Source organism: Muntiacus reevesi, chromosome 3 (assembly GCF_963930625.1).
Source record: "Muntiacus reevesi chromosome 3, mMunRee1.1, whole genome shotgun sequence".
Classification (NCBI taxonomy): Eukaryota; Metazoa; Chordata; class Mammalia; order Artiodactyla; family Cervidae; genus Muntiacus; species Muntiacus reevesi.
In genome coordinates this window covers 66,752,298-66,779,899 of record NC_089251.1, presented here as the reverse complement: position 1 = coordinate 66,779,899, position 27,602 = coordinate 66,752,298, and the positions used below count along the sequence as shown (strand labels likewise).

The window sequence follows — 27,602 nt, the reverse complement described above, 5'->3', positions numbered from 1 at the left end:
ATAAATTGTTTTAGGAGTCAGGTTACATAGAAATGAGCACATTAAAATGTATGTTTGCTTGCTTATCTCAAGTAATCCAACATTTCTCAACTAAGATCAAGCTCCAAAAGTGCTCTCCCAAAAGTACTTTAAATGGAAATACTTACTTAGGAAACCAATTTAATCCCAGGTGTTCTGTCTTGGAATATAATATTCTTTCCACCATGTCATACAGTGGTCGCCAAGGTAACTCCAAATCATCTCTTGAAAGAAGTTCCTTTTTCCTAATTAAAGAAAGAGTGTTCAATTACACACACTATACAGGGAAGGCAGTTGTTAAAAGCTGCTGTCATTACAGTGGGTTTTGCCTTCCCCCATCCTCAGCCACTCACTGGGGAAACATGACAGTAGGAAGAACACGCACAGGACTTTTGCTGATGCTCAAACCTCAAAGGGCACCATGTAAAAAGAGGCATTACACAGCCACTATGGAGAACAGCGTGGAGATTCCTTAAAAACCTGGAAATAGAACTGCCATATGACCCAGCAATCCCATTGCTGGGCATACACACTGAGGAAACCAGAATTGAAAGAGACATGGGTACCCCAATGTTCATCGCAGCACTGTTTACAATAGCTAGGACATGGAAGCAACCTAGATATCCACTGGCAGATGAGTGGATAAGAAAGTTGTGGTACATATACACAATGGAATATTACTCAGCCATTAAAAAGAATGCATTTGAGTCAGTTCTAATGAGGTGGATGAAACTGGAGCCTATTATACAGAGTGAAGTAAGTCAGAAAGAAAAACACCAATGTAGTATATTAACACATATATAAGGAATTTAGAAAGATGATATGGTAATGATGACCCTATATGTGAGACAGCAAAAGAGACACAGATGTAAAGAACAGACTTTTGGACTCTGTGGCAGACAGTGAGGGTGGGGTGATTTGAGATAATAGCACTGAAATGTATATTATCATATGTGAAATAGATGACCAGTCCAAGTTTGATGCATGAAACAGGGCACTCAAAGTCGGTGTACTGGGACAACCCTGAAGGGTGGGATGGGGGGGGAGGGGGGAGGAGGGTTCAGGATAGGGGACCTGAACTCTACAGGGACATGGACACCCATGGCTGATTCATGTCAATGTATGGCAAAAACCACTACAATATTGTAATTAGCCTCCAATTAAAATTAATTAATTAAAGAAAAAAAGAGGCATTACAATTTGTGCCACCATTATTGTAGATGAGTTTCATACTTTCCCGTACTATCTATGGAGTACTCCCTGTTTCTGGAATTATGCTCGGTGTCCAGGATAAGGAAATGAATAAATGATCCCTGTCTTCCCAAGGATCTTACAACTTAAATAAGGGAAGATAATTAGTATAAATGAAACAATCAGTGTGTGCTAGAGAAGAGAAGGCTTCATGGAGGAAAAAGAATTTTAATTAAAAGGTTAATTAACACAAGTAGTTTAAACATATGATAAAGTCTTCTGCAATCTTTCTCCAAAATGGTAACCTGGTACTTGGTCTTACCAAGGAACACTTGGCTCTCCTCATTCCCTAAAATCTTGAAGAAACAAAAAAATCTTACCAGAAATTACAACATATGGACTTACTTTAACAAGTTGATCAAGAGACGGGCGAATCCCTGCATCATGCTGATTTCCAGTTTTGGAATTGATACCAGCTCATATAATAACTTGATAAAAAGAACATGATCTTCTTTGCTAAATTTTCTCCCATAAAGTCGAATATATCTGCAAGAGAAAAATTGATACAGACTTTAAAAATAGATATGGTGACACATTTTTGTTCATTGAGGCATTAGTCACATGCCCAAGGTGCAGAAGTAATGTAAATGTCCATCAACAGATGGATAAAGAAAATATGGTGTGTGTATGTGTATGTACACACACATATATATGTGTGTAGGAATATTATTCAGCCTTTAAGAAGGCCATCATATGCTAAAACGTAGATGGACCTTGAGGATATTATGCTAAGTGAAATAAGACAATAAAAAAAAGTCAAATAGTGGATGATTATCACTTATATGTAATATCTAAAGTAATCAAACTCACAGAAACAGCATGATGGTTGCCAAGGGCTGGGAAGGCAGAGACAGGGAGATAACAGGGTTTCAGTCATACAAGATGAAAAAGTTCTAGAGATCTGTGGCATAACAATGTACACACACTTAACAATACCACATGGTACACTTAAAAAATTGTTAAGAGGGAGCTTGCTACAATTAAAAAAACATGTATTGCTACACTTTAATTTCAAACGTCTTTGACGTTATTTTGTATCCACTCATCATTGTGCAGGAAAAGATTTACTCTGGATTTTAATTGAGAGATTACCAAATAAGTATTTTATTGACAAAAAACCTCTAATGATAACTGAATTCTCATCAACCTTTAATGACCTGCAATCCCATTCCTGGGCATGTATCCAGAGAAAAACATGATCTGAAAGGATACACACACTCCAATGTTCATTGCAGCACTGTCTATAACAGCTAAGACAAGGAAGCAACTTAAATGTTCATCAACAGAGGAATGGATAAAGAAGATGTGACACATATATACAATGGAATATTACTCAGCCATTAAAAGGGATGAAGTAATGCTACTGCAGCAACATGGCTGGACCTAGAGAGTGTCATATGAGTGAAGTCAATCAAACAGAAGAGAAATAGCATATGACATCTCTTATGTGTGGGATTTTTTTAAAAAATTGATACAAATGAACTTACTTACAAAACAGAAAGAGACTCACAGACTTAAAAAAAATGAACCTATGGTTGTGGGGAGGGGGAGGGAGAGTCAGGGCCTTTGGGAAGGTCATGAACACACTGCTATATTCAGAATGGATAACCAAAGGACCTGCTGTATAGGCACTGTGCTCAATGTTACGTGCCAGCCTGGATGGGAGCGGGGTTTGGGGGAGAATGGGTATATGTGTATGTATGGCTGAGTCCCTCTGCTATTCACCTGAAACAACCAAACATTGTTGATAGGCTACACCCCAATACAAAATAAAAAGCTCAAAGTTTGGGAAAAAAGAAAAGTTGTTACAAAAAAAAAAAAAAAATTCTAATGAGCAGTTATAACACTGCTGTTTTATTGTTGTGTGGTCTTAATGGGCTTTTTGTCACAATAACCTGAAAAGAATCCCTCTGGACCTTTCCCTTATTAAACAATGCTCATTCAAGATAACAACCTATTTAAGGACTTACTGAAACTACTTTAAAACACCATATCAAAACACTATAAAACAGAACAAAAGAGTACAGACATAAAAATTCACTGTTTTAACCGCAAGAATCTTTGACGCATGCTTACTAAGAATCCTGAAACAATACAGCAAGTTATCTAACTTGTACTATTTGTTTCTAGACTCATAACTATAATAAAATTAAATTGCTACAAACAAGTATAGTTTTTAACCTCAAAATTGTTATGTTTCTTTTTTTTTTTAACTTTAGAGACTCAATGTAATCAAAAGGGTCAACTATAAGCAAACTGAAGGAAAAGGCATCCCAAAAAGCAAAAATGACCATGGCATAGTTAAGGATTAACTACTTAGAAACCAAACTTAAAACTTAGAACAAATTACTGGGTGCTTAAAATCATAAATTCCTTTGAGGAAGACCATTCTACAGACAAATACACAAATCATAGAAAAGAGCATCCATATTCCTTATATGATCTTTAGCACTTTCCCATTAACTATGATCAAATTAAACTCAGGTTTAACTTCTAAAATGAGAATAATTGTTTTTCTTTTTCTAGAAAATCCTCAAAATTCTTGGCTCAATAAAAGCACTCTTTATTTTCTCAGGCTGCTGCATATTTATTCAGCTCTTGTCTGTCCATCCAAGGTATAATCCCACGATTTCACCTTAGTACTAGGCAACTAATCAGTATAGGGTGAGCAGCAATGAGACCAGAGACGCTGTTTTACCCTTCAGTGAATGTTTCTTAAGCACCTGGGCCAGGGAAAGTAACTGGGCTAATGAAGACAATACACAGAGACCCTAAGCCCAGGGCTGCCAGAGGTACTTCAAACTGCTGAAAAAGCATGGTACAAACTCCTGAAGTCTCCTCTAATTTCACTCTAAATTGAGGAGTAAAAGCTAGAATCATCGAAATGCTACTTTCAAACAAAAACAAACCACATCCATAAGAAACAGCATATATTTTAAAGATAAAACAGAAGTGTCCAAAGAAACATCTCTTGATTCCAGTGGCTACCTCAGGCCTTGTCAGGGCTCCAAGTGCCCCTGTGGTTAGGCACTGACTCTCCCCTGTGGCTAAGGTATTTCTGTGGAAAAACTGGAGAAACACCGCTCTAAACCACTGAAATAACTGATCTACAAGCCCATCGCTTTTGCTGTAGTACATACATTGTGTAAAAATGAAGGATATAAAACTCATAAACTCCAAAATTCAATACTATGAAGAGACCAACAGGGGAATCCTGAGAGGAGCTAGAACTGCTGACAAAACCAAAAACCTTAGGGGGATTATTTCCCCTAAGACACTTATTTCCCCTGTTAATAGCAAATAGTTCTTCCCAACCAGAAAGTAATTCCTGTCTCAGCATTTCTCAAAACACAGCCCAAGAAGGCTACTTCTGAAAGGCACAGAAGTACTAAAGAAGAAGTTAATAACTGGTCTTCATTAAAATCAGGAACTTCTATTCACAATAAATTACCATGAAAAGTGAAAGCCCAATCAGATATTTGGAACACATATCTCTATCTGACAAAGCACTCACTCAAACTGCGTCAGAACTCCTACAAGTCAATAAGAAATAGCACAAACAAATTAAAAAAAAAAAATGGGCGAAAGACTCAGGTACGCACTTCTGGAAAGCCAACATCCAGATGACTAATGAGCATATGAAAAGGCACTCAACATCGTAACTCATCAGTAAATGCAAATTAAAACTACAATAGGGTACCACTCCATACCACTGCACTGGCTGAAATTAAAAAGCCCACAATACCCAGTTTTGGTGAGAATAGGGCAAAAACAGTTTTTACAGGCACTCTGGAAAAACTCCTTGACATCACCTCATAAATGTTCACCAGACATTAGATGTTTTAAAACACACATTCCTGGGCTCTACCTTAAAACTGTATGTGTTAATCACTCAGTTGTGTCCAACTCTTTGCAACCCCATGGAGCCTGCCAGGGTCCTCAGTCCATGGGATTCTCCAGGCAAGAACACTGAAGTGAGCTGCCATTCTCTTTCTCCAGTGAATCTTCCCAATTCAGGGATAGAACCCAAGTCTCCTGCACAGCAGGCAGATTCTTTACCATCTGAGCCACCAGGGAAACCCATCAAATGAGTCCATCAAAAATACTGGGAGTGGTAAATGCAATAAAGTTGCTTCTTTTTTCTTTCTTGAAAAAGGAAATTTTAAAAAATATTCAGAGTGGAGACTGAGAGTCTTCACTTAAAACTACTCTAGTTGTTTATTCTTTATATTTATTCAAAAATTCTACTTTAGACTGTAGACTTTGGCCACCTGATGTGAAGAGCTGACTCATCTGAAAAGACCCTGATGCTGGGAAAGATTGAGGGCAGGAGGAGAAGGGGACGACAGAGGATGAGATGGTTGGATAGCATCACCGACTTGATGGACATGAGTTTGGATGGACTTTGGGAGTTGGTGACGAACAGGGAGACCTGGCGTGCTGACACGACTGAGCTCCTGAACTGAACTAAAAGACAGTCCATTCCCTTTTCCCAAGTACTTTGCACATTAAATTTTAGGACTAAAAATTTCTATTAAAATACTTCAAAACCTTAATGACAGTCATGACTGAGCTTTCAAATAGGATATTTTCTTAAACTATCTAGGATATACAGATGACAAGTCATTAGCTTCCATCCTCCCAGAGGAGGAAAAAACAGTAAAATACAGAAGTACTTTTCAACTGCTTCCTCTTCACAACCTTATAGTGTTATTAAGTAAAACGCTTTACTTTTTAATCTCAAGTAAAGTCAGTGGCATACCAGGAACAGTCATTATATAATCAAATGTACAATGCTGTCACAGCTTTTTCTACTATACATCCTGAAGATAAGTTTACTATATATTTCTAGAAAATTTAAGTAAAGTATAAAATTATACAGTACTACTGAAATGAACTAAGAATTAGAGCTTAACTAGAGGCTAAAAATAATTGGTTTTCAATACAGACTTTGTCATTCATCATTTATTTTTCTTCAAGGCAATCACTGGGTTTCTAAGGTTCTAAATATATCCACAAATAAAAATAAAATTAACATCATTTCAAAGCAACATTAAGACTGTGTTATTATAAAACATATAAGACATTTGGCAAAGAAATTTAATCTTATCTTAAGTGTTTTACTTTGGGTAGTCCTACTTATAAGACAAAAAATGAAACTTTAACTTGAAATTTTAAAAGCCAGAATTTAAATAACTGTCATTGAAAGTACTTAAAAGCATTTGTGGATGATTAAAAAAAAAAAATCACATTCAGCAATACACCCTAAATAAAAATTCAGAATATCCAAGTCAAAATATCAAAAATCAATGCACATTTGCAATAATAAATATTTCCTGGAAAAAAACGTAAAAGTCTAATAAAGGAATGATTTGTTAAATTGTGGTTTATGCCTTTAGACTACAGTGCAGTCATTTAAAATTGTTTTCAAAGAATTTTATGGATGTCAAAAGTAATATTATATAAAATATGATACAAAAATTCACAATATGTAACTAAACAAAAAGAAACATTCGTGTGTGAGGATTAAAAAATAAAGCAAACACTATAAAATATTACTTCTTGATGGTCAAACTGACTCATATTCTGTATACCTGTTTATGCAAACTGTTTTTAAGAAAACAGGTATTATCTATTAAAATTAAAATTAGCATGTAAAAATATTTCATATCAACTTCTGTTGTACAATGCTTATAACTAGGTAATTAATATTTCTGCATTTCTACTATTATCATAATTAAAAAACCTTTTATCAAAGACTCAGTGAGGTTGCTCAGTTGTGTCCGACTCTTTGCAATCCCATGGACTGTAGCCTACCAGGCTCCTCCATCCATGGAATTTTCCAGGCAAGAGTACTAGAGTGGGTTGCCATTTCCTTCTCCAGGGGAACTTCCCGACCCAGGGATCAAACCCAGGTCTCCCGCATTGCAGGCAGACGCTTTATCATCTGAGCTACCAGGGAAGCTTATCAAAGACTACTCAAGTTCTAACAGTTAAAAGAGCACAGGAGAGATTCCTTGGAGGTCCAGTGGTTAGGACTCAGCGCTTTCACTGCTGTGGTCCAAGTTCAATTCCTGGTGGGGGAAGTAAGATTTCACAAGCAGCACAGTGGCCAAAGCAATTTTTTATTTTTTTATTTTTTTATTTTTTTTTTTTTTTGTCTTTTTTTTTTTTTTTTTTTTTTTATTTTAAATATTATTTTATTAGTTGGAGGCCAATCACTTTACAACATTTCAGTGGGTTTTGTCATACATTGGCATGAATCAGCCATATAGTTACACGTATTCCCCATCCCGATCCCCCCTCCCACCTCCCTCCCCACCCGACTCCTCAGGGTCCTCCCAGTGCACCAGGCCCGAGCACCTGACTCATGTATCCCACCTGGGCTGGTGGTCCGTTTCACCATAGATAGTATACATGCTGTTCTTTCAAAACATCCCACCCTCACGTTCTCCCCCAGAGTTCAAAAGTCTGTTCTGTATTTCTGTGTCTCTTTTTCTGTTTTGCATATAGGGTTATCGCCACCATCTATCTAAATTCCGTATATATGTGTTAGTATACTGTAATGTTCTTTATCTTTCTGGCTTACTTCACTCTGTATAATGGGCTCCAGTTTCATCCATCTCATTAGAACTGATTCAAATGAATTCTTTTTAACGGCTGAGTAATATTCCATGGTGTATATGTACCACAGCTTCCTTGTCCATTCATCTGTTGATGGGCATCTGGGTTGCTTCCATGTCCTGGCTATTATAAACAGTGCTGCGATGAACATCAAAGCAATTTTTTAAATAAATAAGAGCACAAGAGTCAAATTGTTCTCACCAGCCAAAAATGAGACCATAAATCACAAAAATTAACTGCAAAAGATGTTTACATTAAGTTCATAAAGAATAAAAGGTATCACCATTTTGCCATCTATAACAGATGCAGAATGGCCACTAACATCACAAAAAGAGAACATCAGAGGTTATGCATCTCCTGGTAAAATTATACAATACTGACTATTATACAGTCCTGAAACAGAAAATTAAACTTTATGTGCTAAAGAACAGCAACAAAATCAATTACTGTGTGTCTTTACCACTTTAACCTGACTTCCACTAAAGCAGAAGTGGAAACGTAATTAGAATTATATAATTAATAAAGCTGACTTTAAAAGACACAAATAAAAATTGTAAGGTTACAGAAACTATGCCTTTTTTTTTCAATCTTTTTGTGGAACACCTATAAACACTGGTTGTAAAATACACTACAAACAAAACCTTACTCAGTTCTAACATGTGGATATTACATTGTCCAGAGTCTGATTACAATAAGATGTAAATTAGAAAATATTAACCAAGTTTAACAAAAAGAAACCAAATCATTTAAAAGCATGCATACAGGTCAATTAAATAATCACTATCAGACTTAAGGTAGACTCCTCCATGAGGTACTTCCTTTAAAATCATATTCAGTCAATAATGACTATTCTTACTGTTAGCAATCAGCATTCTGAATCTAGATTAAAGAGTAAACTAGGAAACAAAAATAATGATAATTGTTTCAGGAAAGGCAGAATAGTACAACGTCAATGCTATAATTATACCTAAAACATCTGAAAGTGTTAGTCACTCAGTAGTGTCCAACTCTCTGGGACCCCACCGACTAGAGCCTGCCAGGCTCCTCTGTCCATGGAATTCTCCAGGCAAGAATACAGGAGTGGGTTGCCAATTCCCTTTCTCCAGGGGATCTTCCCAACCCAGGGATCGAACCTGCATCTCCTGCATGGCAAGCAGATTCTTTATCATCTGAGCCACCAGGGACCTCTGAACCAATCACCTAAAAAACCACTTTTAGACTACATAAGAAAATTTGGAGAACAATTTTTTTAAAAGTCAGCAGACTTACTATATGGCTCCCAAATAAAAAGAAACAGTAGTTGAAGAAATACTGCTCCATTCATAATACCAACAAATGATTAATCAGAAATATCTCTAAAGAAAAGTGCAAGAGTTAATTTTAACATAATAAAAACTGTACTAAAATGTAAAATATTTGAATAAAAAGTGAGGCATATCAGGGAATTCTACTCAATACTCTATAATGGCCTATATAGGAAAAGAATCTAAAAAAGAGAGAATATATGTACAACTTGCTCACTTTGCTGGACAACTGAAACTAACAAGTGTAAACTGACCATACTCCAATAAAAAATTTTAAAGAGACACCCACAAATGCAAAAAAAAATTTAAAAATGGTAGACATAAGGAATTTTAAAAAATGTGTTTTAATACCTGATAGCTAGGGCTAAATGACAAGTATTTTATAGCCAGAAAAACTAAGATGACCAATGAAATCCTTGACCAACTCCAACATTAATTTATTTCACACAGTAACTTCCTCCCTCTACCAAAAATATTAATTTATTTCACACAGTAACTTCCTCCCTCTACCAAAAAAAATTAATTTATTTCACACAGTAACTTCTTCCCTCTACCAAAAAAATAAATATACATACTATCTCTACACTATATCAGCTCCAGTCTTTCTCTTCTGTTCCTAAGTGCAAGTCGCTCAGTCATGTCCAACTCTTTGCAACCCCATGGACTGTAGCCTGCCAGACTCCTCTGTCCATGGAATTCTCCAGGCCAGAATACTGGAGTGGGTAGCCTTTCCCTTCTTCAGGGGATCTTCCCAACCCAGGGATTGAACCCAGGTCTCCTGCATTGAAGGCGGGTTCTTTACCGTCTGAGCCACCAGTGAACCCCTCTGTTCCTAAGGTGCTACGAAATAGAAAAAATTTAAAAAGGTAAAATTATCAGATAAATCTATAGGATGGACAATTACTCTGACTTCATTCCATGACTAAGTCCTGAAATACATTACGTTAAAAATGTCGATATAGCTTCTCACTACTAGAAACAGTAAATGAACAGATAAAATGAAAGGTTTTCTCATAAACCCACCTCTCCTCTTTTCACTCAATTATGTATTTACTCAAAAAGCATTTCTAGAACAAATGACATGTACAGTATGACCCAAATTGTTCCTTTAGGTCAAGAACTCAAAATCAGATGTAAGGAGACATTTACCAGAAAACTAAGCAATATACTGAAGGAGGGGCATAAGTGCAGTTTATCATTAGAATTTTGTGATTTTCTTTTTAACCAAAAGTTTCATTATATGTAAGTGATTACTGAACCCAATCTTGAAAGATGAGAGCTGTCATGACTCTGAATAGGGAACTAAAGTTCAGCATAATCTGCTCAGTTGTGGAAAGAGGTGGCAAGAGGCACAAAAGACAGCTTTAGGTAGAGGAACACAGCAAGAAAAGCAACCTTCTGTGACAAGAAGACACAGCTGGTGAGGTGGGAGGGAGGCTCAAGAGGGAGGGGATAAATATATACTTACAGCTGATTCATATCGTTGTACAAGAGAAAACAATACAACATTGTAAAGCAATTAAAAATAAATTTTAAAAAAAGAAGATACAGCCAAAAGAACATTACTTGTTCTATTTCCCCTTCAAAAAAGTCAAACTGAGGATCAAGAAAAGGAACAGACTATCAGAAACAACCAAATAAGGATATTAACTCCAAGTGACTGCTGCTTGGGACGAAGGCAACAAAGGTGCTATCTACAGTGGAGGATGTCTTAGGTCTCCACGTTAAGCTCCTTTGCAACTCCCAACATTATAATCAACTCTGGATAGACAGAATAGTTATGTATTTCAATGCAGTAGCCACGCAAGCATGAACAAGATGGTTCTACACGTTTGTTGAGAATTCAAACCACTCTATGTCAGTCCCATGGGCAAGTCATTTAATCTTCAGTGCATGTGTATGAAACCTGGGTTTCCTCACAAGGCTATGGGGATAGGTAATTGATTAATGGGCATGAAAGAGATTCTTTGATTTAACTATGCTAGAATGGGGCTCCAGGTACCAGTTGTTCTCTTGTAAGTTTCCCAGATGTCTCACTATGTTTGAGAACTACTGCACCTAAGCAGACTGACGGGAGCATAATTTAAGCTTTTTAAAATCTACTTAAATCATTAAAAATATAACACTAATACAATGTTTCAATTTATATTTCTTTAATTATTTGTGAGGCTAAACATATCTTAAGATAATCTGCCTTTAAAAAATTTTTAAAAATTAAAACCTTAAAAAGGGGGGGGGGGGCCCAACCCAGAGAATAAATAATGAGTTAAGTTATAGATTATAAGACAATGTTCCTTCAACATCTATATTGAGCCATGCTGGAAATCTGTGGGTAGGACAATAAACCTATACATTTTCTTTCCTTTATTTTTTTTAACCAACTGTAAGTTGCATCCTTGAGAACTGATAGGAAAATATTACTGGGGGGGGGGGGGGAATTATTATTTTATCAGGAAAGCAATATATACTTATTTAAATGATTCAAATAGTACAGCAAACATACAAATTTGAAAACTGTTGCATATGACTGATAATAGCCTAGGTAATATCCTTCCAGACTTTATTTATATACGAATGTACATATGTACATACTTTTCAAAAACACAAATCTAATGATAATACATATATTGTTTACTACTTTTTTTTTTTTTTACTTAACGGAAGCTCAAACCACTGTTCAATGCCTATAAAATGTGATGGCAGGGACCTCTGCATCACTAATATTTAACTCTCAGCTCTTACCAGAGATGAAACAAGGTCAACACTGAGAAACTTTTCTGCAACTGACTGAATATACAAGTATACCTTGAGAAATACAATAACTTAAGTAACTACAAACAGCTACTCCAGGGCTGGTTCTATTTTTAAAACAAAAAACCTTCAAACTGACAATAGATATCTGACCAAGTTAAACAAACTGGTTTAAAACACTGAGAGTAGGTTTCCAAAACACTGAAAGCCAGGTCTGTCATCTTTATCAAGTGTAGCAGAATAACACTGATGGAAGGCACTAAAGGAACAAAGAGATCCGAGGTTTACTCTCCTCTTTACCCCCACCTACCACAGGATGAATAACACACTGGAGTTTCAGCATATTATATGTCAGAGTTATGTCCTTTACAACTTACTAAAATTGACACAACAATCTCTAGTAAAGTCATTCACTATTCACACCTAATGATGCCTCTGTTTTTCTCCCAGTTGCTTCTCTTCTTGAAGCATAGATAAAAGCGGCATTCAATTTTTGAAATGTTTTACTATCATTTAAGAGCCAGACATGGCAACAAGCAATGGAAACAAAAATAAGTAACAAATGGCCCTACAGCATGCAGCCTAGAGAGAGGGACAGACAACTGATTACTTCAATATGATGGTCTGAGTACAGACTAGCACGTGTACTCAATTTGCTCCACCTCTGTTCCCACACATTAAACATCTTCCTCCAAATTCTTCCTTACCTAATCAAATCCTATCTCAAGGCTCAGCTGCAGTTTTCCCAGGTGATACAGCCCAGGCAGTTTTCCCTACTCTGGACATATGGTTAAGAGCAAATACCTGTGGTCAGCAAGCAAACTGGCTGTTACATAACAAGATTCATTTCTTCAAAGGTAAAACTAAGATAATAAATGTGTCAGTGGAGTTGCTCAGTTGTGTCAGACTCTTTGCAATCCCATGGACTGTAGCCTACCAGGCTTCTCCATCCATGGAATTTTCCAGGCAAGAGTACTGAGTGGGTTGCCATTTCCTTCTCCAGGGGCTCTTTCCGACCTGTGGATCGAACCCAGGTCTCCCGCATTGCAGGCAGACGCTTTACATCTGAGCTACCAGGGAAGCTGAGATAATAAATGTACCTACAGTTAATTGTGAAAATCAAATGAAATAACAAATATAAAGCCTTTAGCATACTGCTGGCACATACTGACCCCTCAACAGATGGCAGGTAGTATCTATACCACTCGTTTAATAATCTATGGGGCTTCCCTGTGGCTCAGTTGGTAAAGAATCTGCCTGCAATGCCGGAGGGAAAGTGAAAGTTGCTCAGTCCTGTCCGACTCTGCAACCCCATGGGCTGTCCATGGAATTCTCCAGGCCAGAATACTGGAGTGGGTAGCCTTTCCCTTCTCCGGGTGATCTTCCCAAACCAGAGATCGAACCCAGGTCTCCCACATTGCACGCAGATTCTTTACCAACTGAGCTATAAGGGAAGCAATGCAGGAGACCTGGGTTAAATTCCTGGGTCAGGAAGATCCCCTGATAAGGGAAAGACTACCCACTCCAGTGGTAATGGGGAATGCTCTCTTGTAAAATCCCTTGGGTTACCGATATTTTGGGGGCTTACTTGGTGCCTCAGCGGTAAAGAATCTGCCTGCAATGTGGGAGACCTGGGTTCAATCCTTGGGTCAGGAAAATTCCCTGGAGGAGGACATGGCAACCCACTCCAGTATTCTTGCCTGAAGAATCCCATGGACAGAGAAGTCTGGTGGGATACGGTCCATAGGGTCACACAGAGTTGGACGCGACTGAGCACGCATGCACGCACTGCTATTTTTAAACTGTTGCGACTTTTTATTTCCATCCTTTGTATCTTGATAGCTCAATAAGTAGGTGTGCATTATATATCTAAAGTATTGAAAGAAACTTGAAAAATGAGTAGCTTTCAAAATTTTTTGCCACAATCCACAGTAATAAATATAGAATGCAGTATACACAAAAACATATGTATAGTTGAAACAAAGGTCATGATCATTCACCTTTATTACTTCTAAATTCACTCTAAAAATTTTGTCTAGTTCAACAAATCAAACCAAATCACACCCAAAGTGGTTGAGACCTACTAAACTGACTTCACAGCTCTTTGGTCATAACCCCAAATTCAGGGTTAAAACACTTAAAAGTGAACCTTTGGATGAAGGTCATGATCATTCACCTTTATTACTTCTAAATAATTCACTCTAAAAATTTTGTCTAGTTCAACAAATCAAACCAAATCACACCCAAAGTGGTTGAGACCTACTAAACTGACTTCACAGCTCTTTGGTCATAACCCCAAATTCAGGGTTAAAACACTTAAAAGTGAACCTTTGGATGAAATATTATCAGAATTCCACACACAAACAAAAAAACAAAACACGGTGAAAAGGTCTTAGGATATCTGTCTGTTAAACTTTGAGTTTATTTTAAAAATCACACTTCTAAAATCATTCCTAAATTGTTAAATCACAACTTTTCTCCTGCTATGCACCAAATAGGGACCCCTGTTTTGTATATGTTGACAGAACTTTGAGAACATTTTATTAACTAGGATCTCTGGAAGTAACCTACCTTCCCTTAGAACACAAGCTATGCCAACTAAACTCTTCAGGAATGTGTCCAAAATACAAGCACTCATGAACATTCACAAAATTTCTTGCTATAAAAACTTCCCTCATCCCTGGCTTAAAAAAAGGAAAATGTCATACAGAGAACTAGTGGTTACCAGTGGGGAAAGGAAAGAGGGAGGGGCAATATAGGAGGAGAGGATTAAGAAGTACAAACTATTATGTATAAAATAAGCTACAAGGACATACTGTACAATACAGGGAATATAGCCAATATTTTACAGTAACTATCAATGGATTCCTTTGTGGCTCAGATGGTAAAGAATCCACTTGCAATGCGGGAGACGTGGATTCGAACCCTGGGTTGGGAAGATCCCCTGGAGAAAGGAAAGGCTACCCACTCCAGTATTCTGACCTGGAGAATTCCATAGACTGTATAGTCCAAGGGGTCACAAAGAGTCGGACACGACTGAGCGACTTTCAACTTCATAAATGGAGTAGTCTTTAAAAATTGTGAATCACCTTGTATACCTGTAAAATATATCGAAAATCAACTATACTTCAACTAAAAAAATTAAGTAGAAAGGAAAAAAGAGAATTGTCAGAAAATGAAATGAAACACCCACACTTAACAACCCAAAGATTACTAACATAGTCTATTTAAGCTGCCTACCACTACAAGATTATAAAGCATTTTTAATAATTCTTAAGCAATTTCCAAGTTACTTGAACTAACATACCATTTTCAGATCCATTTCACAGCTGCAATGGTGTTAAGTTCTTTTCTTAGAAAGGGAAAAGGCCTTTATTACATTTTCTTAACTCTAAAATTTAGGATCTAGGTATTGTTATTATTATTTTTAAAACCAAATTAGCATAAAAAGGTAATGACCACTACCAAAATGTTATGGTTCATCTATCAAAAAACTGTAGTAACAATACTCTAAATTTTTAGACACTAAATGTTTAACAATAATGATGATGGCTTTATTTTTAAATGAGAATTTCAAACTCCCTGATGCAACTGATACAACCTGCTCTCTTCTCTAAGTAACTGTTAAAAGCCTTTACCCTCCCTCTCTCTTCAGGTTACACCATTCTCTTCCTCAACCAAGATGCTCCTTTCCTCCACTTCTTTGGTTAAATATACACTTTCTTCTGAACCCAATATTAAAATAGATCTCACCCCAAATTAATTTTTCTCCATTTTGACTGTCTAAGTAACAATTCATTAGAAACTGCAAAAAGTTTTAGTTGACGACGAAACAGTTCATTCTGACATTACTGAGTACCTATGAACGTGTATGTGCTATCCGATATGCCAGGGGTGCAGTGAAGGAGAGGTAAATATCAAAGACTCTGACCTCAAGAGAGCTCACAGCAGAACGTAAAGGCATGAATAAGGAGCCACGAGAGAGCACACTGGAAGGGAAGAAACGCCTAGGCCCAACAGGGAAGTGGCCACCTTCAGGGTTCCAAATGGGAACATTTACAGTACGTGCTGCTTTTAACATTCCAGCGGCCAGTCTCAATGAATGCAAAGGGTTTTGGTTGCTGTTTGCTAGATGCTGCTCTCATTATCATGTTCTCAGCTTGCTTTTCACATGGGACACATGAGACTTAGGTCTAAATTTTCTACAAAGGTTAAAGGGAAACACAGATTTGAATTTTATATTTAAAATCGGGGAGGGAGGTTCACTAGAAATAAAGAGCATTTAACAGCAAAAAGAGAAACTCTAGGTTCTACAATGAGAACAACAGGTTTAGAAGTTGTGCACTTATTCACTAGTAATTGCCCCTTTCACTTCAATTAAGAACATTTACTTCAAGACAATTTGCTTTAATAAACACTTCATCAAGAGCACTTGAAGAAATTGTTTTTAATTAATAAATTCAGATCTCAAAAGAAAACAAATGGCACTGTTTTACTAATTTTTTCTAACTGCCCTTTTCAGTGTCTCAATGTAGGGCATTAAAAACATACTTGTCAAGAGTGTGAATTTTTAAGTAATGTGCTTAGCATTCATATTTTCTTCACCCTCCAATTTTCTGATGGAGTTATATCTTGCTTTCTCTGTTCTAAATGAGCAAAAATGTGCACTAAGAGAAAAAGAACACTCTGGAACTTCCCTGGAGTGCAAAATTCTTTCACTGACATATCCCCATTGTCAAAAACAGTGCCCATCCCATACAAGGCACTCACAAAATAATTTGCTCAGATTCCTGCCTCTACTACTTTGCATCAGTCTGTGTATTAATGTATGAACTTCACAGTACAGCCAAAAACAAAAGAAGAGATAATTCAAGGCAGACTTTGTTACCCCAGGATTGATTCTATGTCTCCAAAGTTGAGGGGGAAACAAAGATGTTACAACATGAAAACATTCATGAATGAACTATTTCTTTTCTCTCTGTCCATGAGATCTGTTTACAGTAAACCTTAAAGAAAGCCATGCAAATGAAATGGAAACTCAAAAGTAAAATCACAAATTCTGCAAAAAAGTCAAATCAACTTCATGAGGCTGATCAACATAAACTGTTACTTTTTTTAAAGTTTGATAATGATATTGGTATTGATTTTTTGTTTCATTCCTTCTCCCTTAAAGATATATACCAGAAATATTTATGAAGACTATGCTTCAAAAAAAAAGAAAAGGTTTAAGGGTGTGGTGGTGGGAGGAACATGAGTTCACAACCTTTGAACATGAGTGATGGGTACACCCAGGTTCATTATATTATTCTTTCCTCTTGTATATGTTTGGCATTTTTTCATAATAAAAAATACTTAAAGAAAAAAGTTACGACAACTATTCACATCAGAATCTGTCAATGACAAAGGAGCCAAAAATATACAATGGAGAAATGGTAACCTCTTTAACAAGTGGTGCTGGGAAAACTGGTCAACCACTTGTAAAAGAATGAAACTAGAACACTTTCTAACATCATACACAAAAATAAACTCAAAATGGATTAAAGATCTAAATGTAAGACTAGAAACTATAAAACTCCTAGAGGAAAACATAGGCAAAACACTCTCTGACATAAATCACAGCAAGATCTTCTATGACCCTCCATGGAAACTAAAGCAAAAATAAACAAACGGGACCTAATTAAAAGCTTTTGCACAATGAAGGAAACTATAAGCAAGGTGAAAAGACTGCCTTCAGAGTGGGAGAAAATAATAGCAAACAAAGCAACAGACAAAGGATTAATCTCAAAAATATACAAGCAGCTCATGCAGTTCAATACCAGAAAAATAAATGACCCAATCAAAAAATCAGTCAAAGATCTAAACAGACATTTCTCCAAAGAAGACATTACAGATGGCTAACAAACACATGAAAAGATGCTCAACATCACTCATTATCAGAGAAATGCAAATCAAAACCACAATGAGGTACCATCTCAGGCCAGTCAGAATGGCTGCAATCAAAAAGTCTACAAACAATAAATGCTGGAGAGGGTGTGGAGAAAAGGGAAGCCTCTTACACAGTTGGTGGGAATGCAAGCTAGTGCAGCCACCATGGAGAACAGTGTGGAGATTCCTTAGAAAACTGGAAATAGAACTGCCATGTGACCCAGCAATCCCACTCCTGGGCATACACACTGAGGAAACCAGAATCCAAAGAGACACATGCACCCCAATGTTCATCGCAGCACTGCTTATAATAGATAGGAAATGGAAGCCACCTAGATGTCCATCGGCAGATGAATGGAAAAGAAAGTTGTGGTACATATACACAGTGGAATATTACTCGGCTACTAAAAAGAACACATTTCAATCAGTTCTAATGAGGTGGATGAAACTGGAGCCTATTATACAGAGTGAAGCAAGTCAGAAAGAAAAACACCAATACAGTAATATTAACGCATATAATACGGAATTTAGAAAGACAGTAACAATGACTCTATATGCAAGACAGCAAAAAAGACACAGATATAAAGAACAGACTTTTGGACTCTGTGGGAGAAGGCAAGGATGGGATGATTTGAGAGAACAGCACTGAAACATGTATATTACCATATGTGAAATAGATGACCAGTCCAAGTTCAATGCATCAAAACAGGGCACTCAAAGTTGGTGCACTGGGACAGCCCGGAGGGTTGGGAGGGATGGGGGACACATGTACACCCGTGGCTGATTCATGTCACTGTATGGTAAAAACCACCACAATATTGTAAAGTAATTAGCCTCCACTTAAAATAAATTAATTAATTAAAAAAATTTTAATGGGATAATTCTGCCACTTACTTGCAAAATGTGACTTTAGCAAGCTATTTAATCTCTGTTGGTGATAGTTTTTTTAAATCTTAACATGCTAAGTTCAATATACATGTAATCTAATAAAACAGAATGTTTCACTCTATCTTTAAAACTCAGAAAAAAAAAAAAAAATCTGTCAATGACAAATGAGACTCTGGCAGAAGCAGACAGTTAGCTAGTGAAAAGAAAACTGACAAGACATTTTAAAAGAAAAATCCCTGGAAAATGGGAAGGGCCTCAAAGATTTTTAAAAATCAATGTTTGACATTACTATGAAAAATCAAATGTATGCATATGTAGGGACGGGGGTATATGAGAACTCTGCACTTTCTGCTCAGTTTTGCTCTGAACCTAAATCTGCTCTAAAGAAAAGTATGTTAATTTAAAACAAAACAAAAACATGAAAGATAACTCATCATACAACTTTAGCAGAAAAATTCATGTCTCCAAAATCAATTAATTCATTTATTTTGTTTTTCCCTATAAACAATCAACTTTCTCACTACAAAATTTAGGGTCCTGTTTTGGGTGTGGCCATTTAATAACAAACTTTTTTCTATCACTTTCTCTAACTGGTTCTCACTGATGAACGTGGCAGTTTGCCAAGATTTCAAGATTCTTTTACAAATAAAAAGTTATCTTTATTGTGTATTTCACAATTTCAATACTCAAATATTAGATATTCTGTTAAGTATATCATATTAATAGACAACTAAGATTTAGTGGTTAAATTTTTCTTCTTTCTTCTCCAACAGAGAGATGATATGAATTTGGGTGTTCCTGTGGTCATGAATTACTTTCCAGAAGAGGAGGTTAATATATCTGATAATGTATATCTTGACTAAACAAGTTCCCAGTGATTATATAATCTAATTAAATACATGATTCAGTTTAATCCAATTCCTATCTAGTAAGGCTACATAATATTCTTAATAATAATTAACCATGGGAACTACAGTTTAATTAGCAAATGAAATGATTCTCAGTGTAATACAATCATTTCATTATAAAACAGCAGAAAACTGTAACATTTTCACTGAAACAAAGCATCTAAATTTGTTCCATAATACTCCAAATTCACATATTCTGCTAAAATAAAAATTCTACTTAAAAAAAAGAAAAGAAACACAAAAGAAAGAAATGATCGAAATTTGTGTTTAATATTTTGCTTTTATGAAACAATCTGCTGCTGATTTTTAGGTTTGAAAAGCCATTTCTAGTCCACACTCCCACTCTCCAGAAGAGGACTCTAAAGCTAAGAGAGGTTAAGCAAGACCAAGGCGGCAACAGCAGCAAAGCCAGGTACAGATAAACCTCTTTTGCCTAGACTTCACTGCCTCTCAGGAAAAGTCCAGGAGGACAAGGGAGAAAAAGCAAACTTCAAGATTACCTTTCTTCAACTCCTTTCATTCTCCACATGGGCCAAACCAATTATTTACAGATATCTTTTGCTCAGTGTCCAGGATGTGTCTTGACAGCTGTGTTCCAAAGACCATTTGTTTGTACCTCTTTTCTCTAATTTGTTTCCTTGCTTCTTAAAATCTAGTCCCCTGATGTATTATGTCACACAATCTCTCCTCAACAAGCAATACTAATACTTTAAGCTGTCTGGACAAGAGACCTTGAATTATATCACGAGGACATTTTCTAAAATACACAGAAATAACTTTTCTTCATAGATAACTGCTAAACAGACCTGCAAGTCTTAAGAAGGATTGAAAGGGAATTACAGCCATCAAAATAAAACAGAAAGTAAAAAAAAAATTAGAGGGGAGAGTTTGAGCATCTCCTGACCGAGAACTCTACCCAGTCCTGCAACACCCAGACTGGGGATGTACTGGTCAGGGATCCAATCCCAGTGTCCCTGGACAGTATTTACATTCTGGGCTTCTTTGGGAATGCACTTGAGCTGGGCAACTATTTCCAGTACTTTACAAACTGCTCCAACAGTCCTTGTAGAAAGATACACACTGGCTTAATTTAGGCTTTACAGGACAAAAAAAAAAAAAAAATCATACCAGAGCAGGAATGTTTCTCAGGAATTATTTAGTCCATCTCCCTCACTTCTCTCTCACACATACTGACACACCTGATTAAAGTAATTTGCCCACAATCACAGAGCTAGTGGGAGAAATTAGATTTTATTTTCATTACTACTTTCCATTTTTCTACGAAGTACTACATATGGTCACTACTAAGGCAACTGCCAGCTATCATCACATGTTTTGGCCTCATGTAGATGTAAACTTGTGCAACACACGCAAGGCTTAAAAAACAAGCACAACTATAAGCAGGTCACCTTAACATGACTTAGGAGAAAAAAATACACCCAAGATTACAACATGTCCCACCAAGTTCAAAATGTCATAGCGCGATCCCAAGAATCAGCTTACAGAATTTAAACAATGTTCCAAAATAAAATTCTAATAGCACTTCTTCCTGGTTAATTAAGAGATAAATGGTTTGAGGTTTGCAGATTATTAAGCCATTTAATTGTAATCTTGCCCTAAACACCAAGGACTGTTCTCCACTGTATTTTTAGCCCTTTCCAGGTAAAGATACCTAATAAGCCCAAAACAATAAATATCCTGGTGTTAATTTGCCAAGCTCAGTAACAATAAAAATATCAGAAGAAAGTGCTTAACTATGCCTGTGTAGATTCTCAATATATCCAAACCTGATACAAATTCACACACTGATCTATTTATACATCCTGATTCTAAAAGGAGCTGTTTGTGTCTCACAAAATGGTTATTCTCCTTAATCTAAGTGATTAAAATGAGGAATTACTGGAACAAAATAACTTTATTTTTACAGTACCCAAGTAACAAAAATACCTAGGAAGCTTTTAAAAACTGTGACTTTTAATCATTTATAAAACATTCTTTTGCTGTGACTAAAAGTGGTTCTTCTCCATGCCACAAACTTCTTTACACTCTAATCAAGAGAAGAGTTGTTAACCTTGACATTTTATGGTCACTCTTTGAAAAGGGCAAACTAACTGTTTTAGTTTTACTCCTTAATTTACAAAGTAATTATTCCCACCACCACAGCCATTTAGGAATGAGAAATTTGTCAGAGGCTCCTTAATAATTGGCAGATAAGAATCATCCTGTGAGGAAATGTAGAGAAGACTATTGCATTACAAAACCCTGAGTCATCACCCAGTTCACTCAGCAGATTTGGGTAAACACTGGATAACTGACTTATGTCTTGTATGTTCACCCATCCATACCCACAAGCGTGAACATACAGTATTACCGGATTTTATGTACACTTAATCAAACAAGATACAGCAAAATTCTCTTTTAAAAAAGTTCTTCTGACACAGTGAAGATGCCCACCTAACAAATAAAGTCTCTAACCTTTCCCCCAATTGTATTTTACTTTGTTTACAGACAGGTTATGCGCCCCCCGCTAAAAAGTAACAAAGAATAGAACCGAAACTGATTTAAGTAATCTATATTCATCTGAACAGCTCATAAACTAACACAAGCCCGATACTAATCACGCCCAGGACAACCTGACAGCTCTCTCCTCTATTTTCCTTAGTATCGCACATTCACACAGGAGTAACACACACTTTTCCCGAGGTTCTCAGACTCGGCATTCTCAACATCAACGTCTGATACACAGCCCAAGAACGCGCTGAAGGCTGATTTTAAATCAATCTTTTCAAGTAAACCCGCAAAGCCTGAGAAGGCCCCCAAAAGCAGAACCTACAAGTTCCCTACGGCCTCCTTCCCATTCAGAAAGTTATCAGACACGAATTAAGAGACAGGAAGACGCAGGGAACCGTAGGGGGAGAAAGAACCGGAGGCAACACCAGGAAAAGTCAAAAGTTGTTCGCTCGAATCCTCTCTGCTCCCTCCCGTCACCGGCAAAGGTCCAAGAAGGACCCCAGGGGGACCGCTCATCTCTTTCCCTGGGGGGTCCAGTGCCCTTCCGGCTCCCTGGGGCCCCGAATATCCGAAGACAGCAACCCGAAACCTCGAGGAGAAGCACCTGCGAAGGACGTAGCGGGCTGGTGAGAACCGGGGAGATCCCGTGGGAAAGTGGCATGGAGGCTCGAGTCGCGACCCTGGGGCATACTGCACCGAAACGATCCGCCCGAACCGGGGCAGAGTCGGGGGCAGTCCAGCGGTCCGCTGCGGACAAAGAGCCTCCCCCAGACCGCGGACACCCTCACACCGAGTCTTTGCCTCCGGCCATCCTGCAAGCCCTGGCACACTTACGTGGAGAGTTTCCTGGTCCAGAAGAGGCCCCCAGGCCACAGCTCTTGGAGCTGCACCGCCCGGCCCAGGTTGCTTTTGATCTGGGCCAGCTGCAAGTCGGACTCGGCGTCCAGCCGCTCGGCATAGGGCAGCAGCTTGTTGTAGACGATCTCCTTCTGCGGGACGAAGCCTTGGCGGTCCGGACCCAGGGGCCCGCCCGGCTCCAGGGGATCCCTGACGCCCGCCCGTTCGGCCGGCTCCATGAGACCAGGAACAGCCCCCTAACCCCCTCCCACCCTATCCCTCCCCGGCCCCCACCCCTCTCCGGGCTCCGCCTCCTCCGCGTCGTCGTCGCCCTGCGGCCGCCGGCGGCCCCTCGCCCTCGGCCCGATCGCTGGGCCCCCTCCCCTGGCCGGCGCGCTGCTGTCCCCGCGCGGTCCCGGGTTCGTTGGCGGCTGCAGCGGCCGCTCCGCCCGCCCCGCACCGGCTCGGCTGGTGACGCTGCACCGCCCGGCCCGGAGTTTCCGGATGGGCCTCAGGTCACTTCCGGGGCGGAGCGGGGCGGGGCGGGGCGACGGAGAGGTGGGAGGAGGCGGTGGCGACACCTACGGCGGCGGCGGCGGCGGCGGGAACCCTGGGTGCCGCGCCTTCCTCGCCGTGGGCCGGGCTCGGAGCCCCCACCCCCAGGTCTCACCGGCTGAGCGCGAGGCTGTCCCACCGGAAACACGAGGCCAAGTTCCAAGCTATTGTCCTTCCTTGCGTGGGGTCGCGCGCCCTCCCTGCGGCTGCCTCGCGAGCTTGTAGTCGCCGTGGCCTCGGTCGAGGCAAAGCGACGACGTAGTTGGAAAAAACGGCGACGCCGTTTATGGAAAAACCTAGGTACTCCGTCCATCCCACTTGTTGCTTGTAGGTTTTTTACCCTGTCCCCTCTAAACTCTCGTCTTTCTGGCGTTCTTTTGGCCGCCCTCGTTTCAGAAAAAGGAATTCAATAAATATTCAAAAACATTAATTGACCTACTACTGTGTGTCAAACACTCCTTTTAGGCCCTTGAGATGCAAAGTTTCAGAACACCTGGTTTCTGCCTTCCAAGTACTTTACGGTAATGCGGAACTGTTGACTAAGGAGTAACCAATTACAAAACAGTACTGCCCTTAATTGCTAGATAAGTAAAGGATGTCTTGAGAATATCTGAAGAGGATTTCAGACAGAACGGGGTGTCAGGTAGTTTATAGAAATGATACCTCAAGTTGAGCTTAAGGATTGAGTGCAAAATTTGTTAGAAGAAAAAACAGCGTTCAAGAGGGAAGGGACATATACCTGTGGCTGATTCATGTTGATGTTTGGCAGAAACGAACACAATCATGCAAAGCAATTACCGTTTAATTAAATAAGCAATTTTTTTTTTTTTTAAGAGCTGAGGAAGCAGCTCAGACTGCAACCTTGCATTCTAGGAATTCAAAGTTCAGAATAAAGATTGCTTGCAGAGAGGGGAGTGAAGAATGAGACTTCGAAGGACATGCTAAGGAGTTTATAGAACTTTATCTTAAAGGCAACAAGAAGCTGAAAAATTTTAAGCATAAAAGTGGCATGGTATAATTTACATTTCTGAAGAATCACTCTGATTTTGTGTGGAGATGGATTAGAACAGACAGGGTTGGAAACTGGCAGATCCCTTAAGGAGATGTGACATAATGGTGGGCTGCATGTTGGTTGAAATGATTCAAGAGCTATTTCAGCAAGAATGGCTTGAGTTTGGTAGGTGATTAGATGTGAAGAGTGAAACTGGGAAAAAGTCAGGATGGTGTCAGATTTTTGGCTTGGGAAACAGATAAAAGCACAGCAGAAACAGCAATGGAGGCAGAATGCCTAAGGAATGGAAAAATATTTTCATGTATGGATCAGGAGGGTCATCTAAAAGGGGATATAGCATATAGGTGAATTGGAGGGCATGAGATATAGAGTACTGTTAAAAGATAAATGGAGGCACAGTAAAAATTTTAAGAGTTTACGTGAGCAAAAATTGATTGGAATTGGGCAACACCAGGGACGGAAGCCAGGGAATGACCTATAAATTGTAGAAGCAAAGGTAGGAAATTATATGATTGGCTACAACTGAAAGCCTAGTTAGCTATCTTTGATTGTTGTCTTTAGTGCTTAGATTTCATAATCTTGAGGCATTTACACACTTAGGCTTTGGTTTGCTTACATAGCCCACCAAGGCATTAGAGACACCTTGGTCTAATGGCCTCCTTGTTTAATTAGTTTAATAGAATGAATAGAATAGAGCCCTTGACCACAGTCTAAGGAACTCCATGTTTAGAGATGGATAGAGGAGAGAGACTACAAAGAATACTCACAAGAAACAGTCTAAGAGGTAGGTGTTGTAGGAAAGTGAGCTTTTTAAAAAACTGTTTCAGATAAAGGAATTTGTTAATAATAGCAAAGGTAGCTGGGAGGTAAAATGAAATGAGATCAGAGAATGGCTTATTGGAGTTATTGATAAAACAGATAAGAACAGTTTCAGTGGAGTCTAGGAATGGAAAACAGATAGCAGTGATAAAGGATGAATGGGAAGTAAATAGAGACAGCCAAGGTGGACAACATTTTTTGATAGTTTGGGTGGGAAGAACACGAGAAAGATAAGAAGGTAGCTGGAATGAAAAGAATTTTTGAAAGTGGACTGTTTTGAAATACTGACGAGAAGGCACCAGTGGAGAGAGAGATTGAAAATATGTGGGTGAAGATGCAGAGAGTGGGACAGAGCATGAAGTCACTGGCCTTTAGCAGTAAACCATCCTCTCCTTCTGTTAGAGGAGGAGAGCAGGGGGAAAACAGGTGCCAAAGCAGAGGGGTTTGCAAATTTGGTGCCTGGAGGTTGGGGGTCTTTCTGGTGGTTTCTCTTTATTTTTGGTGAAGCAAGAGAATGACAGTGATGGGAGGAAGTGGCGGATAGGAGGTTTGAGGAGATGGGAAGAGGGGTTTAGAGTCATCTTAGAATTCAGAAAATTGACTAAAGAAACAATTGCTTGGCAGTTAAGGCTGGAAGCATGAATTTACCATTACCTGACTGCACAACCTAGTGACTCTATTAGTGACCTGTTATTTCTCCAATAATGTTTAACAGCCCAAGATTATATGCTGTACAGGCTGATATGATCGAATGACAAGCAAGAGGTTGTATATGTTAGCAGTAGTGATGGTAGTGGTTTTAGCTATCATTTCTTGAGCACTTCCCTCAGCTTGTGCTTTATCCTCTTTATCTCATTGAATAAGCAGACATCTTGGAGTTGAGAATATTTGAAAGAGAATGGTTAGCATCTAAATTGGTTGAAGTCTAAGAAGAGAGAAGAGGTGAAACAGCAGTTCCAGGTGATCTCAGTTTCCCTTGGAATGGATATCTGAACTGGAAAAATCAAAAGAATTATTGGAGCAAAAAAGATGGAGTCCCTGTTATCCTATGTGAAGTTTACTAGAAAACACCATTCAGACTCCTTCAGGTGAGAAAGGTAAGAGACCTTAAGTTTCTCCAGAAGACCAAGGCTACTCATCATTAGAGATGGTATGCAAAGTCTGGAGTTAATTTTCTCTTCTCAGACCAACTCCCAAGCATTTTTTATCTCATAGAGCTCAGGATACTCTGCCAAAGGATAACAATTCAGTATGCTTTCAGTCAGACCTTCCACAGAGGGAGACTCTTGACTTCTTATCAGACTCCTCTAGGAAACAGACTGTGATCACTTTTCTTGGAAAACCTTGAAAGTACAGTAGCCCTTCATGAAAAACATTCTAAAGAGAGAGGCTTCCCCTCAAGCTGGAGGATTTGGCAGGGATAATTATCATCAGATATTTATGACATGGATGTACTTGCTGGCCCACTACATGATCAGCCACTTATTAGTGAACAAAAATGACAGTTCGTTAGTTCCATGCCTTCTCCCGCCTTGGTTTTTTCTGTATATGATGTATTTGGAACCGGGGGCAGGGATATTTTGACAGGTATTAATAGATGAATCTCTGTTTTCAGAGCATAATATTTAGAAATATTTGAATGCTATTAGAAACACTCTAACCAATTATCTAAACTCGTGTTGTGCAACAGTTATTAAAGTCACAAGATTATTGGATCTGGGAAATGAGGGGGTTCCTATATGATTTTTAAGTTTTGAATTTTTCAACCAAAAACCCTCTCATCCAGCCATAGTACCCATTTTATCAATTAAACTAGAGTATATTTAGAGCTCAACTCTTAATAAGAAGGGAATCACAGCTAACAGAATGAATTTTCTGTGATAATTTTAGTTTTTCTGTTTCTTGGACATTTTGCCATTTTACCACAGTGGAGCTAGCTGTAGTTTTTTATGGTTTTTTTTTTTTTAATTTATCTTGCTGTGGATTTGTTTCATAAAAGATTCTTGTGATTTACCAGTCATGCAAAATTTTCAGCTATTTGCACAACCGTTTTGTTCCTCTTCTCTCCTTATAGAATTCCATTAGACCTGTGTTGTACTTTCTCATTCTGGTGTTGAATTTCTTACTCATTATTTTGCAAGTCTTTGTCTCTCTACCTCATTCCAGATAACTTTATCATATCTTTTACTTATAATTCTT

The 27,602-nt window shown here is 38.3% G+C and overlaps 1 protein-coding gene across 2 annotated transcripts in view; it reads right to left on the bottom strand.

Moving 5' to 3' along the window:
• PSME4 (proteasome activator subunit 4) overlaps positions 1-23,269 on the bottom strand; it is a 94,202-nt gene extending 70,933 nt beyond the window's left edge. For both annotated transcript variants that reach the window (XM_065929293.1, XM_065929294.1), the window contains exons 1-3: positions 23,015-23,269; positions 1,615-1,755; positions 147-263 (exon numbers count right to left, since the gene is read on the bottom strand). In XM_065929293.1, coding sequence (XP_065785365.1) covers positions 147-263; positions 1,615-1,755; positions 23,015-23,256 — 500 coding nt within the window. In that variant the 5' untranslated portion in view covers positions 23,257-23,269. The remainder of the gene's footprint in view (positions 1-146; positions 264-1,614; positions 1,756-23,014) is intronic.
• Between the last annotated feature and the right edge of the window lie 4,333 nt (positions 23,270-27,602).